General features: G+C 42.7%; 1 protein-coding gene and 1 gene segment (V, D, J or C); one reads left to right on the forward strand and one right to left on the reverse strand.

The window, feature by feature from the left end:
• The first annotated feature begins 176 nt into the window (after window positions 1-176).
• LOC130277044 (uncharacterized) lies at window positions 177-4985 on the forward strand. Its single transcript, XM_056527285.1, has 2 exons — window positions 177-1644; window positions 4685-4985. Exons 1-2 carry the CDS (start codon window positions 213-215, stop codon window positions 4693-4695), a joined length of 1443 nt encoding a protein of 480 aa, XP_056383260.1. The 5' UTR covers window positions 177-212; the 3' UTR covers window positions 4696-4985.
• Window positions 4986-15613: 10628 nt separating this feature from the next.
• LOC130364300 (Ig heavy chain V region MC101-like) lies at window positions 15614-16952 on the reverse strand. The segment is given in 3 exon segments: window positions 15614-15975; window positions 16066-16128; window positions 16826-16952. Coding segments are annotated over 3 exon segments (552 nt in total).
• Window positions 16953-17391: the final 439 nt, after the last annotated feature.

Below are 17391 nucleotides of genomic sequence, written 5' to 3' on the forward strand. Positions count from 1 at the left end.
TTAAATTCATTATTCATTTATTACACTATTATCCTATTTTTTATTTAACAGTATATTTAATTGATTATATATCTAATTATTTTACTTACCTCATAATTAGTATTTTATTATTCATATATATTTTATTACTGATTATCCTTAATTATATCATATACAGTATATATATATATCTCTTTTTCTCCCTTTTACTGATCTCCATAATTATATTGAGTATGTCTCAGGACAACATCCAAACTACCACAGAAAAAGTCAATCCAGACGCTTTGCAGTCTTTAGTGGACGCTTCAGTGTCCAAATCATTACAAAATGCAGTTTCCACTCTGCAAGAATCTTTTGAAAAATCATTAGCTAATATTATGGCTCGCTCTGGCAATATGACTCCTGGGGTTCTACCTCCTATTACCCCTTCCGACCATTACTGGTCTCCTGCCGAATCGGTATCTCATATGGCAAAAGGTTTTAAAGGTCCTGGCAAAGTTAAATCAAAAAAGCGCCATACCTCAATTGAAGAACCTTATCCCTCTAAAGGTGTACAACACACTTCAGGGACTCGCCATGAGACTAATACCGCTCTTGCTCCAGGTTCCAAACCAGAACCATCTAATAGTGGTTCAAAGAAACCACTTTCCTCACCCTCCACCAGAGAGGAAGTCCAGCCTGTCAAGGCTTCTACATTTAGAACGAAGCCAGACTCCTACCGAATTCAGTCTTCTGAGGAATCGGACGATTCCGACATTCAAGATGTTCAGGAGATTTTATATTGTTCGGAGGACAGTGACTCGGATCACGATGACCCTGCTTTGCAGGAAGACACTACAGTGACACATCCTGGGGATTCATACTTTGATCCCGCTTTAATTTGCCACCCACGCTCAGGCGAATGGCTTCCAAATTCTAGAATTGCCGAATTCTTAGCACTAAGAGCTAATAAGCCTTTAGATCGTCCATCTCGTAGCAAATTGAAGGCAGAATGCCCTCGCCCTTCTTTGCCTAATAATTCCTCGGCTACTCCGGAGTTGGACCCACTCCTGGCGAAATTCTTGTTTAAAACAGGAAAAAACCCAAAGAAGGGAGTAGACCGTAGCTTTAAGTCCTGTCAGGACAAATTAATGGATCTTCTGGGTCCACTTTCTAAAATTATGGACATGGCTGATGAGGCATCCGCCTCCAATTCTACTGTTGATACCGAAACCCTTAAAGGGTGGATTCAACGAGCAATATGTCTATTTGGCAACGCTAATGCCGCTCTCTCCACTGAGAGGAAAAGGTCTATTCTCATGAAGATTGACCCACAATTGACCAATCTGGCTACTGCCGAACCGGCCAACCCCACCAATGGCATGCTTTTTGGTGAGGATTTCATCAGAGAACTAAATAAATATGTGGGTCTTTTTTCCTCGCTTAATAAAGCGCAAGTTTCTATGAAGAAAGTGTTCTCAAGCAGAATTTTTGGGAGGGCCGGAAAAGGTCGGGGCCGATTTTCCGGCCGGTCATCCCAGCATAGAGCTTATAGAGGCCCCTATTCCAACTCATCAGTACAATTCGCAGCTCCACCCTCTGCTCCCTCCCCATTTTTCCCTTACAGGTCCAGACCATGGCGCTCCAGAGGCCAAAGAGGTTATCCTCGCTCCAGACCTCCCACAGGTAAGTCCACCCCTGTATTCTTCCCTACATATCCCATTAGGGGGAAGACTCCTTCATTTTTTCCACAATTGGACTATGATTACGTCCGACTCTTGGATACTAAATACAGTCATGGGGTACCAAATAGAATTTGTCATCCCTCCTATCCAAACCCATTTACCTCATCCAATCCAATTTTCCCTATTGGACAAAAAACTCATAGACCAAGAAGTCCAAGAACTGGCTTCCAAACAAGCAATTATTCCTGTAATCCCACATTCCATGGGTTTCATAAGCAATCTTTTTCTGGTAAAAAAGAAAGACGGAGGTCACAGACCTGTGATCAATTTAAGACTTTTAAACAACCTGGTTGTTTATCGTCACTTCAAGATGGAGGGCATCCATCTTCTAAGAGACATTCTTCTGAAAAACGATTGGTTAGTGAAGATAGATTTGAAAGACGCTTATTTAACAATACCAATCCATCCGTCTTCTCAACATTTTCTTCAATTTCTCTGGAACGATCAGACATGGCAATTTACTTGTCTCCCATTCGGCCTCTCATCGGCTCCGTGATGCTTCACAAAACTACTCAAACCAGTAGTTGCCTCTCTCAGAAGCCGCGGAGTTCGTCTTATTATCTATCTAGACGACATTCTCCTTATGGCCCAGTCAAAAGAGTTACTTTTGCTCCACATGAACTGGACATTACACCTCTTAACTCATCTAGGGTTTCTCATAAATCACAAGAAATCCATCTTAGTTCCAACTCAAAATCTAGAATTTTTGGGTTTCATGATAGACACTCAACTGACCACTTTGAGTCTCCCTTCAAGGAGATTGAAAGTTATTCGGAAAGAAATCCGCCAGATTCTTCACAAAGACATTATATCTTTGAGGACAATAGCTCGAATTGTGGGTCTCCTTTCAGCATCCATTCAAGCCATATTTCCTGCTCCTCTTCACTACAGAGCTCTCCAACGCCTGAAAATTCGTCACTTAAGACAAGGCCTTGGTTATTCAGACGAAGTTCCTCTCTCCTCAGAAGCCAAAGAGGAACTTCTTTGGTGGCTCACTCACATAGAGTCTTGGAATGGAAAAGCAATTTTCCATCCGAACCCAGACATTGTCATCGAATCGGATGCGAGTCTTTCCGGATGGGGCGCTCGTTGCGGTCCCCTTTCTACAGGAGGCAAATGGTCTCCTTCAGAGTCCCTCCTTCACATCAATTGTCTGGAACTTCTAGCAGGATTCTTTGCCTTAAAAAGTTTTGCAAAGAATTCCTCCCATTGCTGTATTCTTCTACGTATGGACAACATTTCTGCTGTCCAATACATCAATCATTTGGGAGGCACAACTTCAAAAGTTCTTGCAGATTTTGTCAAAGAATTTTGGCATTTTTGTTTAGACAAGAATATTACCTTGAAAGCGGAATACCTTCCCGGAATTTCCAATTCAGTAGCGGATTGGTATTCTCGTTATTTGACCGATTCCAGCGATTGGAAACTTCATCTTCCAATCTTCCAATCGATCAATTCTCTTTGGGGTCCATTACACATAGACCTCTTTGCATCCCGTCTCAACACTCAATTACCTCTATTTTACAGTTGGCGCCCAGACCCAGAAGCTTTGGGTGTGGACGCCTTCCTACAATTCTGGCCCCAGAAGACTCTTTACGCCTTTCCTCCCTTCAATCTCATTCCTCGGGTTCTATTTCAAACCTCAATACAGAAATCCACTCTGGTTCTCATCACTCCGCTATGGCCAACCCAGTCTTGGTTTCCCCAAATTCTTCATCTTCTGATAGATTTTCCCCATCTTCTACCTTCTTTTCAGAATCTTCTTCTGGATCCTCAAGGGAACTTCCACCCTCTGATTCTGTCGGGACAATTGACTCTAGTCGCTTGGTTGATTTCGGGTCACCAAGTTCTAACCTCCAACTTTCAAAATCGGCTCAGGACATCCTATCTGACGCATGGGCCCCAGGTACCAGATCTGCTTACAGATCAGCCTGGAAACTTTGGTCTGATTGGTGCGATAGAAGACATTTGGATCCCTTACAAGCTTCTATATACCACATCTTAAATTTTTTATCTGCCTCTTTTGATGCTGGTAAAGCATACAGAACCATTAATCTTTATCGTTCTGCCATTTCCTCTAAACACGTACCTATTGATTCCATTCCTATTGGTAGACATCCTCTTGTTTGTCAACTACTTAAAGGTATTCGTTTCCGTAGACCACCTTTACCAAAATATACTTCCACATGGGACGTGAATCTAGTTCTCAATATGTTTATATCCTGGGATGATAATGACTCCCTCTCTTTAAAATTTCTTTCCTTCAAACTCACTACCCTTCTATGTCTTATCTCCGTGAAACGGGTCTCTGATGTCAAATCCCTTGATATATCTCATAGACAATTTACTCCTCAAGGTGTTATCTTTTCTATTTATCGTCGTACCAAAACTAATCTTCAATCTGTTTTCTACCCCTCTTTTCCGCATCACGTAAAACTTTGTGTTGTTCGTTGCCTTAGATCTTACGAACAAAAAACTGAATCTCTTAGGAATACTTCCCATTCCCAATTATTAATATCCTTTTGCAAACCTCATGCACCTGTATCCTCTCCTACCCTGGCCAGATGGGTTAAACAAACTTTGCACCTTGCTGGTGTCGATACTTCCAAATTCACTGCCCACTCTACTAGAAGTGCTGTTTCCACTAGACTTTTCCAATCTGGTGCTTCTTTATCGGACTTACTGAAAGCTGCCAATTGGTCTTCTGATTCAACCTTTAAAACCTTCTATTTTAGACCTGAATCACATGTTTCCATGTTATTGTTATAATTTATTTTCTTTTCTTCCTCTATTGTACTAATTAGAGTTTATAATCTTTATTAATAGCTTTGAACTAGCATAATACGAAGCGTTTTGTTTTGCCTTAAAATTGAGAATTTTCCTATCCTGGGTGACGGAAAATTTGGATTTTAATAAAAACAAAACGCGAGTATTATCCCTCCCAGAACCCATCCCTGTAATTATGTTTTTATTTCTTTCAGTTCAACAATGATCACTTCATCTTCTCCTGTTATGACGATTTTCATCGATGGAGTTACATTCCGATTCACATTGGTTTTCTTGTTCTACGACTACCTGTTACCAATTGTTCCTGTCTACTTCGCAAAGAAGAAGGAAGTTATCTATATGACAGTTATTGATATCTGCTGTACTGTTGCCTGATTGGTCGAGGCCATGATCATCATTCTAGGTTGCATCCTAGTATCCTGATGTTTATTTACACTTTATTTATATAAAAAATTTCTATGATACTTCCATTACTTATATGCTGCTGAGTTTAGTAAAGAAGTTTAATAGCATAATACTCGCGTTTTGTTTTTATTAAAATCCAAATTTTCCGTCACCCAGGATAGGAAAATTCTCAATTTTTCTCTATGTTTTACTTTTCTCTACGTTTAGCTTTAAAAAAAAAAAAATTGCAACAGTTATAAACTGTCAAGTTTTTTTCAGAGCTCAAATCCACCAAATGTTTTGTGAAACACACCCCTTTTGTCAGGAACATGCCCCCTTTTGTCGGGGGCATGCCCATTTCACCTAATTGACACTACCCCTAATTGTCGCTTCCCACAATGCCACCCCCTCTCTTAAGTCCAGCAGCCTAGGAGATGCCTCATAGCATATGCTGGTAGGCGTGTTGACATCACATCATCACACTGGAATACTATGCTGGTATCCTGCTTGCAGCCCATGAGTGTGAACAGTGGAGCATGGAGCTGATGGCTCCATACTCTGCATTGAATTTAGCTTTGTCTGAAAGATACAAATGCTACTGAATGCAGCAGTTGGCCAGAGATCCAGGATACCAGGCCAAAGATCTGGTGCTAGCGATGCAACTGGTTTCTGGCATTGCAGCTGAGCTTCGCTAAATAGGAGTGAGTAGGACTGAGATGCTATACTAACATAGGATACATACACAATTGCCTGGATAAGAGATATTTCCATTCCCAGCTGTTGACAGTGGTTATTAGCTATGTAACATAGCAGTAGCATGCCATGAATGGAGTGGGCTCAGCTCCTAAGTATATATCAATTGTTGGGAAGGGGTTACAAATGTGACAGACATAGGTAGAAAGGTAGAAGGGTCTGCTGAAAAGCCATAATAAAGTGGAAAGTGCACTTTTAAAAAGTACTGTAACATAAAAACAAAAAAAAAATGAAAATGCTGCAGATGCATATAATATTGCTTACCTAACTGGCTTGCTTTTAAAACCACCAGAAATTCTTTTGTTTTGTGGGTATAAAGTCCTCTCTCCTACATGTCTTCTCACTACTTTCTTTCTGTTTGAGCAGTTGCTCAGAACTACAATTCCCAGAATGCATTGCTTCCTCCCAGCTCTTGATCACTGCTCTCCCACCCTGTTCACTCCCTCCCACAGCAGTCCTGTCAGTTCCTCTCCCAGAACTTCTGGAGAACATTGCATAATAGACCAGACAATCTCTTCCAACAACCAGCTGTATTAGGTGCTGTAGGGGTTGGTCAGAGATGGTGACATCCAGCCATCTATGCACCTTCTCCCTACACTGTGATCCTTTAGCAGGCTTCTCCACTTTGGTTTGTGTCTGAATGAGAACCCCACGATTACCATACAGCCTGGGAGAAGCAACATCGGCTCTTTTCCTTCTTCAATGGATCACATTGGCAGCAGCAGGAGCACGCCATTATAGAACTACAGCTGGTAAGCTGCTCCCCTGCACAATAGCAGAAAACAGAGGACTGCACCCTTATATTGCACCTAAACTTGTGACCCAAGTGCTTCTGGATTACAATTTTCTATAATAAGTGCCATTTATTAGCTCAACATTTTAGTCTTATACTAAGAACTACATTTTACTTAAAAGAAAGAATCTTTTTTTAATTTTTTATTTAGGAACTTACAAAGAAGGCCGACTATAATCTTCCTTTTGAGCCATTTGAGACATGCCATTACTAGTGCAGGCGTTTGTTGCACTGTTTTGCTCCAGTTAAAATAAATAACTTAATAGGATATACATATTTCTATCTACTTTTTTCAAAAGCATGACCTCTTACTGGACTCTTTACTTTAGTTGTAGCTGAGGGCCTATATGATAAGCTGCTAGTAGGCAGCACATGTAAATAAAGAATTCCTATAGATCTCATGTAAAAGAATGAGGAGGAGGAGGACCCCCCCCCCCCTTGTAGGTCGCAGACAAGCAGTGGAGCATGGAAGCTGCAATTACTTGCTGTGGACTCCTCCTCCTCATGCTCGGGTCCTTCAGTCGTCCCGCCGCTGCCTCTACTGACGCCTGATGATGAGGTAGCATGGGACGTGCCTGCGCGCTGCATGTCCTGCTACGCTACGCGGCAGCCATTGCCCTCTTAAAGTGACAGTGGCTGCTGGCCCCAGAGGACACTCGTTGGCCGACGGACCCACTGTAAGTAATAAGAAAAAAAAACGGGACATCAGGGGGCCATTCCGGGAGGACGGGACTTGACTCAAAAAATGGGAATCAGTATAGATATCAGATATTATGGTAAATCTATACTAGTGGATCTTATAAATACAATTGGGAATACCGTATAATATCATTTCAACCTGGGCATTCTATAAATGCTAAAGTCCTGAATATCCCTATGGTGAACATCTAACCCATCATCCTCCGAATATCCCAACCTTAGATAATGATCAGGTACCAATGAATGTGAAGAAGAGTGGCTCCGAAGCTGGATTAATATTGGAGCATGCGCAGTACTGTCTGCGAAAATCTGACTAAGTCCTGCAAACAGGTTAATGCGCAGCCGCGGTCCCCGGGCATGCGCAGTGAACCATCAAGCCGATGTGGAGCGCAAACAATGGATGCTTGGAACGCAAAGGAATTGTGACTGGCTGCCAGCGAACAGGTGACACTGACGTCATCGCCCGGCGCTCAGCGCTGAGTCGGCGAGGATGACGAGGCGGCGTTCCAGGATGGTGATAGGTTGTACGGTGGTACAGGTAACACTGGTGAATAGGACCTGATTGGTCCAAATACCGGGCACACAGGTGCATTGTAACCTGTGAAGCCATGATAGGTGGAATGATGTAAGTAGGTGGTCCTAATGGGTATAAATACCGAGATGGTGGATCAGAAAGTTGATGCCCATTTTCCCTCCTGAAGACGCTACGAATGTAGTGAAACATGTAGAGGGGGCGTTTATAGCATTTTAATCAGCGGGAGTTGGTGTGCTATCTACGGTGGTACTGCAGCCCACCTGGGATAATTGATACATACACAGTGGTGAACTGACTAAATCCAAATACTATTATTAAGCACACCAACCCGTGTTTTTAAGTGAATACACTCATCATTTAATATACACTTATTATTTAATAATTCTAATTTGAACACTAATAAAAGTTAAGTTTTAGGGGTGGGATTTAACAAGGGTATCAGTGACCCTGGGTCTTCCAGGGTCAAAGGTGTTTCTTGGTTATAATTACCCTAACCCACCCTGGGGTCTTTTTTGTTGTTAAAAAATGGGAATGTCCCGTCGGATCCGGGGCGGTTGGGAGGTATGGTCTGTGGACACATCCAGGATGGGTCTGTTAAGAATGGTTACTGTCTCTGGTAATGGTGTTACAGGTGCTGCACGTAGCCAGAGACTCTGACACAATCCCAGCACATTCATAGGCCTCAGATGTGGAGACTATTAACACTTTACTCTCTGGATCTGAACACACATTACTATTGGTCTCTATCTGCTCCTCTGTACAGTCATCCACATTTGGTGTAATAGCAGTATTTGGTACAGTTAACCCCTAAAAGATTAAAGCACCCCCCTCTGCAGGCTCCCTGGATGTATCAGCCATAATTGTACAGCACTACCATGTGAGACAATATTCAGCACAGAGTCATAGTCTATATCCTTATTGCTGATCACCTTCCTTCTCCAGGACACTTGTCTTCTGGTTTCCCTCCTTGTTTAAGGGGACCAGTTCTGTATTTTGAAGGGCACACTTGGTCCTTTCCTATGGGTCTCTCTCAGTACAGTGAGGTCACGCAAACATCCAAATGCTCACATTACATCAGTTTTTCTTTTAATTTCATCCAACAATCTAGAAATTAACAATTCCTTCTTAAAGGACAAGTATCATGGAAAAAATGTATCCCCCTATCTGAAGGATTAGGGATACGTTTTAGGGGTCCGCGATCTCCTGTTTAGAGCCCCGGCTCTTCTTTAAAGCAGCGCGCCATGACCCCTGCCCGAAGCGGGGGCCGCCACACCCCCTCCATATGGCTCTTTGGGAGAGCCATTTGGCAATCTTTGGCTCTCCCATAGAACTATATAGAGGGGGTGTGGCAGTTCCTGCCTCAGGCGGGGGTCATGACACGCCACTGTAAACGAGAGCCGGGGCTCTAAACAGGAGATTTCAGGGGGCCCTAGCACTCAGACCCCACGCAATTTTTTTCCATGATACTGTCCTTTAATTATTTCTTTACTTATGAACCTTTTCCTGCATTTCCCCTGCATCATGGCGAGGGCCGAGCTCCAGACCAGGGGCTTTCCTGGAAAACTCAGCGCAGCTTCTTAGGAAGAACTAAGTAGCACACAACCTCAGCTCTATCTGTATACTTACCATCTTTTCACAAGTGTGAGCCTCTTCTTGTTTACCTCTAGAGGCAAGGCTACACAAGAAGAGCCCCGGACCGGCAATGAGATGGTAAGTATCATTCTCTTCACTTTATACATTATACAGCCATATAAATGGCTGTATAATGTATACTCCACCCTCCCCACAGAAAGTTAACTAGCGCTGATCAGCAGCACTATTTAACTCCTTCCTTGCTGGGACGTAGCATATATTCCATGATTGGCATGATCTCCATGGGGCAAGCTGTGGAAACTTGAAAGGTCCCTCTCTCTCACCTACGTTTACTTGGCCATAGCCTAGATTCCATTGATGTGAGGGCATTCAGCAGAGGGACCCCAGACACTAGTCCATCATGGGAACATATGCAGCCCTAAGGATTCCTGCACCTTCTTCAAGTTGGTAAAGGGCTCTTTCCCTAAAGCACCACTTGAATTATGGTTCCAATTTGGCAGTGGGATCCACCAGTAAAGTTGCAACTAGATCTGGCTCAGGATGGTGATTGTTTGGGCCTATCCTCATTCAAGATATGAAGACAGGAAGCTGGAAGATAGGTACTCACTAACGGTGTGGGAAACTGTAGACTGAAGATATAACCTGACATCTGACCAAAGAAAGACTGACTAAGCAAATTAGGTCACTTACCTGTCCCAAGGGATTAGGGTGGAGACAGACTAACTTACCCTGATTGGCTACTTACCAGCTTTTACAGAAAAAAACAACCTTATATAGTAGTTAAAGACACAGTACAAAAGAAATATTGAAAAACAGAATTAAATACATTTTTATATCAGTACATAATAAGACTTTGATTAGAAACAGGTACCTTAGGAAACATCAACCACCCTAACAGAGTTCAAGTACTGAAGATGTTCCTGCTCTGGGATACCACACATTTAATGAAGGGGGTGTGGCAGCATGTTTAGGAGACCCTCGTGTCTGATTTGTGGCCATACCCCCTTCACAGCACATGCTATAATGCTGTCTCACCTACCAGACAGAGAACCAAAACAGTCAGGCGGGGATAAAGGATGTTATGTCTCCGGAACAGGGGGATCAATGTACTATAAACAGGTACGTGATCATCCAAGCGACCCCACCTCTCAGCTATCTACTGTTATCACTACTGTATCTCTGGAGTCAATCAAGAGTTAAACATAGAATTACCAAAGTAACAGTCCCCTATGTCATATAATTCATCTGTATATGGAATACATTTATTATAAAAGAAAAAATAAAACAGAATAGAACATGATTCAGAGGGTTCTTGTAAATCCAATTAAACCTGATATAAAACAGATATAATAATCTCTCAGGATCATTAGATTACTTCTTTCTTTTTAAAGTAATCTGATGTTCCTGAGAGATTATTATATCTGTTTATATAGGGTTTAAATGGATTTACAAGAGCCCTATGATCCATTTTCTATTCTATTTAATGTGTTATTGTTATTTTATATGTATTGCATATACAAAGGAATAACAGTATATGACTTAGAGGACTATTATTTTGGTAATTCTGGTGCAGATTTTCTACTGCAGGAATGTTCTGTCTTTTCCCTTAAAGGGGTACTCCGCCCCTGGCATCTTATCCCCTATCCAAAGGATAGGGGATAAGATGTTAGATCGCCGCGGTCCCGCTGCTGGGGACCCCGGGGATCGCCGCTGCGGCACCCCGCCATTATTACTGCACAGAGCGAGTTTGCTCTGTGCGTAATGACGGGCAATACAGGGGCCGGAGCAGTGTGACATCATGGCTCCACCCCTCATGACATCACGGCCCCTCCCCTTAATGCAAGTCTATGGCAGGGGGCGTGACGACCGCCATGCCCCCTTCCCCTAGACTTGTATTGACGGGGGCGGGCCATGACATCACGAGGGGCGGAGCCGTGACGTAAAGATGCTCGGGCCCCTTTACTGCCCATCATTACGTGCAGAGCGATCTCGCTCTGCGCAGTAATGATAGTGGGGTGCTGCAGCAGAGATCCCCGGGGTCCCCAGCAGCGGGACCCCGGCGATCTGACATCTTATCCCCTATCCTTTGGAAAGGGGATAAGATGTCTGGGGGCGGAGTACCCCTTTAACCCCTTCACAACGAGCGACGTACATGTACGGCGCCGTGAAGTGTCACTTGGCGCGCGGCGACGTACATGTACGTCGCGGGGTTCCGGGAGCGCCGCGTCACCATTAGCGGTGATCGGGCCGGGATGACTGCTGTTATCTAACAGCAGGCATCCCGGCACATCGCCGAGGGGGGTCCTGAGACCCCCCCATGACCGCGATGCGCGCAAATCACAGGTCAATTCAGTGACCCGGTGACCCGGAAAATAAGAGGGATCGGGGGTGTCCGAGACACCCTCGATCCCCCTGAAGGCATAGGAGTTTGGTGGCAGGGGTGCCACCTCTCCTATCCCTGCTATTGGTCGGCCGAACGACCGACCGATAGCAGATCGGGGGAGGGGGGGTTAAAGTTCAATTCCCCCACTTTGCCCACCTATCGGTGTCCGGGCAAAACGGGGGAACTATCCAGGGAAGGTCGGCGCCGAAGGTCCCTACCTGGATCCCGAAGCGCGATCCTCCCCCACGTGCGGCGGCGGCGGCAGCAATACTTTCGGGTCCTGCTAGGTGAGTTGTTGCCTAGCAACATCCGGAGGGCCACAGTTTACAGTGGTCTCTAAACCGTGGCCCTCCAGATGTTGCAAAACTACAACTCCCAGCATGCCCAGACAGCTGTTTGCTGTGTGGGCATGCTGGGACTTGTAGTTTTGCAATATTTAGAGGGGTTCAGGTTGTAGATCACTAAGTGGTCTCAAACTGTAGCCCTCCAGATGTTGCAAAACTAACTCAAGGTTTTCCAACCAGTGTGCCTCCAGCTGTTGCAAAACTACAACTCCCAGCATGCATGGTCTGTCAGTGCATGCTGGGAGTTGTAGTTTTGACCCCCCTCCTATGTGAATGTACAGGCTACATTCACACTGGCGGCAGATTACAGTGAGTTCCCCGCTACAAATTTGAGCTGCGGCAAATTTTCCGCCGCAGCTCAAACTCCTAGCGGGAGACTCAGTGTAATCTGCCTCCTGTGTGAATGTAACCTAAAAACACTACACTACACTAACATAAAATAAAGAGTAAAACACTACATATACACACGTACACTGCCCCCCCACCACCCCCCTCCCAATAAAAATGAAAAACGTATTGTACGGCAGTGTTTCTAAGATGGAGCCTCCAGCTGTTGCAAAACAAAAACTCTCAGCATTTCTGGACAGCAATTGACTGTCCAAGCATGCTGGGAGTTTTGCAACAGCTGGAGGCACCCTGTTTGGGAATCACTGGCATAGAATACCCCTATGTCCACCCCTATGCAAGTCCCAGGCCTCAAATGCGCATGGCACTCTCACTTTGGAGCCCTGTCGTATTTCAAGGCAACAGAATAGGGTCACATATGGGGTATCGCCGTACTCGGGAGAAATTGCCTAACAAATTTTTCTCCTTTTACCCCTTATGGAAAGGAACAATTGGGGTCTACACCAGCATATTAATGTAAAAAAATAAACATTTTTACACTAACATGCTGGTGTTGCCCTATACTTTTCATTTTCACAAGAGGTAAAAGGGAAAAATGCCCCCCAAAATTTGTAACACAATTTCTCCCGAGTACGGAGATACCCCATATTTGGGCGCAAAGTGCTCTGGGGGCGCACAACAAGGCCCAGAAGGGAGAGTGCGCCATGTACATTTGAGGTGATTTGCACAGGGGTGGCGTTCTGACAAACGCAAAAAAAAACACACACCCACATGTGACCCCATTTTGGAAACTACACCCCTCACAGAATGTAATGAGGGGTGCAGTGAGAATTTACACCCCACAGGTGTCTGGCGGATCTTTGGAACAGTGGTCCGTGAAAATGAAAAATTTTGCACAGCCCACTGTTCCAAAGATCTGTCAGACACCAGTGGGGGGTAAATGCTCACTGTACCCCTCATTACATTCTGTGAGGGGTCTAGTTTCCAAAATGGCATGCCATGTGTTTTTTTTTTTTGCTGTCCTGGCACCATAGGGGCTTCCTAAATGCGAAATGCCCCCCGAGCAAAATTTGCTCTCAAAAAGCCAAATATGACGCCTTCTCTTCTGAGCATTGTAGTTCGCCCACAGTGCACTTCAGGTCCACTTATGGGGTACCTCCATACTCAGAAGAGATTGGGTTACAAATTTTGTGGGGTCTTTTCTGCTATTAACCCTTGCAAAAATGTGAAATTTGGGGGGAAACCCACATTTTAGTGAAACAAATATATATTTTTTCACATATGCAAAAGTCGTGAAACACCTGTGGGGTATTAAGGCTCACTTTATCCCTTTGTTATGTTCCTCAAGGGGTCTAGTTTTCAAAATGGTATGCCATGTGTTTTTTTTTTTTTGCTGTCCTGGCACCATAGGGGCTTCTTAAATGCAACATGCCCCCCGAGCAAAATTTGCTCTCAAAAAGCCAAATATGACTCCTTCTCTTCTGAGCATTGTAGTTCCTCCGCAGTGCACTTCAGGTCCACTTATGGGGTACCTCCATACTCAGAAGAGATGGGGCTACAAATTTTGGGGGGTCTTTTCTGTTATTAACCCTTTAAAAAATGTGAAATTTGGGGGAAAACCAACATTTTAGTGAAATTTTTTTTTTTTTTTTTACATATGCAAAAGTCGGGAAACACGTGTGGGGTATTTAGGCTCACTTTATTCCTTGTTATGTTCCTCAAGGAGTCTAGTTTCCAAAATGGTATGCCATGTGTTTTTTTTTTTTGCTGTTCTGGCACCATAGGGGCTTCCTAAATGCGACATGCCCCCCAAAAACCATTTCAGAAAAACGTACTCTCTAAAATCCCCTTGTCGCTCCTTCGCTTCTGAGCCCTCTCCTGCGCCCGCTGAACACTTTACATAGACATATGAGGTATTTCCTTACTCGAGAGAAATTGGGTTACACATACAAGTATACATTTTCTCCTTTTACCCCTTGTAAAAATTTAAAAATTGGGTCTACAAGAACATGCAAGTGGAAAAAATGAAGATTTTGAATTTTCTCCTTCACTTTGCTGCTTTTCCTGTGAAACACCTAAAGGGTTAAAACATTTACTGAATGTCATTTTGAATACTTGGGGGGGGGGGGGGGCTGCAGTTTTTATAATGGGGTCATGTATGGGGTATTTCTAATATGAAGACCCTTCAAATCCACTTCAAACCTGAACTGGTCCCTGAAAAATTGTGAGTTTGAAAATTTTGTGAAAAATTGAAAAATTGCTGCTGAACTTTGAAGCCCTCTGGTGTCTTCCAAAAGTAAAAACTCGTCAATTTTATGATGCAATCATAAAGTAGACATATTGTATATGTGAATCCAAAGAAAAAATATTTTGAATATCCATTTTCCTTACAAGCAGAGAGCTTCAAAGTTAGAAAAATGCAAAATTTTCATTTTTTTCATCAAATTTGGGGATTTTTCACCAAGAAAGGATGCAAGTTACCACAAAAATTTACCACTATGTTAAAGTAGAATATGTCACGAAAAAACTATCTCAGAATCAGAATGATAAGTAAAAGCATTCCAGAGTTATTAATGTTTAAAGTGAAAGTGGTCAGATTTGCAAAAAAGGGCTTCGTCCTAGAGGTGAAAATGGGCTCCGTCCTTAAGGGGTTAAGAAACCATGTCATTCCTGTCCTAAATTAATATTTTGAACTAATATATAGTTATTAGTGTTGCTCGCAAATATTCGCAATGCAAATTTTATTCGCGAATATCGTATATTCGCGAATTCGCGAATATTCGCGAATATAGCACTATATATTCGTAATTACGAATATTCGTATATTTTTATTTTTTTTTTCATTTTTTTTTTCACAGTACACATCACAGTGATCACCCCTCTCTGGTTCCAGCTTGTGTGGTGTAAAGAAGGCTCTAATACTACTGTGTGAGACTGGCGTGCGAATTTTCGCATATGCAAAAATCTGCATATGCTAATTTTCGCATTTGCGAATTTTCACTTATGCTAATTATGGTTTATGTAAATTTTCGCATATGCTAATTTCCACATACGCGAATTTTCGCACATGCAAAAATAAAAGGCGAATATTACGAATATGCGAATTTAGCGAATATATGACGAATATTCGTCCATATATTAGCGAAATATCACAAATTCGAATATGGCCTATGCCGCTCAACACTAATAGTTATCGAACCAGTTCTCAATGATGTGGATCAAAACAATATTCGGGTGTTTTCTGGTGGGTCTTATTTTATGCTCAGTAACGCATATATTTCCCATGTCTTTTTATTATTTCCTGGTAGACACAGCTGGATTTTGTATGATCTCCTCATGACTTTGTTGCACTGTGTCTCTCGCACAATAATACACTCCAGTGTCTGCAGTCTCCATGTTCTTAATCTGAAGGTTGACCTGTTTCTTGGCATTGTCTTTTGAGATTGTGGTCCGGCTCTTTATTGAATCAGCATAATAAATACTACCACCACTCCATGCTGCTCCAATCCATTCCAGCCCTTTCCCAGGAGTTTGTCTGATCCAGTGCACAGCATAGCTGCTTAAGTCAAATCCAGATACTATACAGGTCATTTCAAGTGACTGTGAAGGTTTTACTAGACCTGGCCCTGACTCCTTTAATGTCTGACAGATTACACCTGAAGGAAAGAGAATATAATAAGATAAAATATTAAAAATAGTATCCACATAATTAAAACAATACAATAAAAACGAATCCAAGATCTTACTTATTGGGAAAAACACCAAGAGAAGTAATATTATGTCCATCATCACTGATACAATGTAAGACCCTATAACCAGATAACTGAGATTAAGAGTTGAATATCCAAACTTTTATATTCTAAATTTATATGTTTATTTGCATAAGACGCTCCACCTCTGATCCTAGTGTTGAATACCACATGATATAAATCACGTTTCTTATAGGCTTTTTTTTATTGATTAGTTCTACAGGACTAGAAAAAATTACTTCTTTCTTTTAAAAACAGCCCCAAAACTGTCAATATGTTGTGTCTGGTACTGCAACTGAGCTTCACTGAATAGGAGTTTGTAGGACTTAGATATTAGGCCCCTTTCACACTACATGATTACTCCGTTTCCGAAGTTCCATCAGAAAATCTGCAGTTTGTAGCTACACACTCAATTGCATGGATGAGAATGATTTCCATTCCTGGCTGTTGTCTGTGGTAATCATCAGAGTAACACAGCCACAATATGACATGAATGGAAAGGGCTCAACTCCTAAGCCATACACTAATATCAATTGTCAGAAAGGGGTTAAAATGAGAAAGACACAGTGAGAAGAGTCTACTGGGCAGCGCTAATCTGCCTTTTCCCCACATGGCTAGTTTGACAGTTCTCTCCTTATTTGTTTATAGTAGTTTGTAATGTTTTTGGTAAACCAGAAAGTGGAAAGTGCACGTTAAAGGAGAGCTCCGATGTCAAGTAAAAATAAAAATACTGCAGGTGCATATAAACATTGCTTACCTAACTGCCTCAGTTCTGAATTTACCAAAATCCATTTGTTTTGTGGGCATGTAGTCTTCTCCCGTACATGTCCTCTTACTACTCTTTGGTTGAGCAGTTCCTCCATACTACAATTTCCAGGATGCATTGCTTTTCCTCAGCATTTCATCACAGCCCTCCCACCCTGTCTACTCCCCTCCCCCTCCGCCTGCCACATTGCTCAGCTTGAGGCAGCACACCTCGTTCTTCCTAATTGTTCACAGAAAGGTGTATATGTGTATATGCCAGTATGATGTTATGTAGACTATCGGGGCTAGTCAGGGGTGGTGATATCACTCAGGAGGCAGGGCTAGAGCTCAGAGATAAGATTTAGCTAACTCTCCTAAGACAGTGTGAGATGATATAGTGCAGATTTTTCTCTGCAGGTTTCTTAAGCAGATATGCTGTGTATTTTTCCCTAAATAAATATTTTTATCAACTAATACGTCAGCTTCACCAGGGGTTATTGAACCAGTTTTTAAGGACCAGGATCAAAACAATGTTCAGATGGTTCATAGTGGGTCTAATTTTACATTCGGTAATGCTTA

This window comes from Hyla sarda, chromosome 1 (assembly GCF_029499605.1).
Source record: "Hyla sarda isolate aHylSar1 chromosome 1, aHylSar1.hap1, whole genome shotgun sequence".
Lineage (NCBI taxonomy): Eukaryota > Metazoa > Chordata > Amphibia > Anura > Hylidae > Hyla > Hyla sarda.

What these genes read in the sequence shown, in the direction of transcription:
- LOC130277044 (XM_056527285.1), top strand. Translation starts at nt 213, where the DNA reads ATGTCTCAGGACAACATCCAAACTACCACAGAAAAAGTCAATCCAGAC.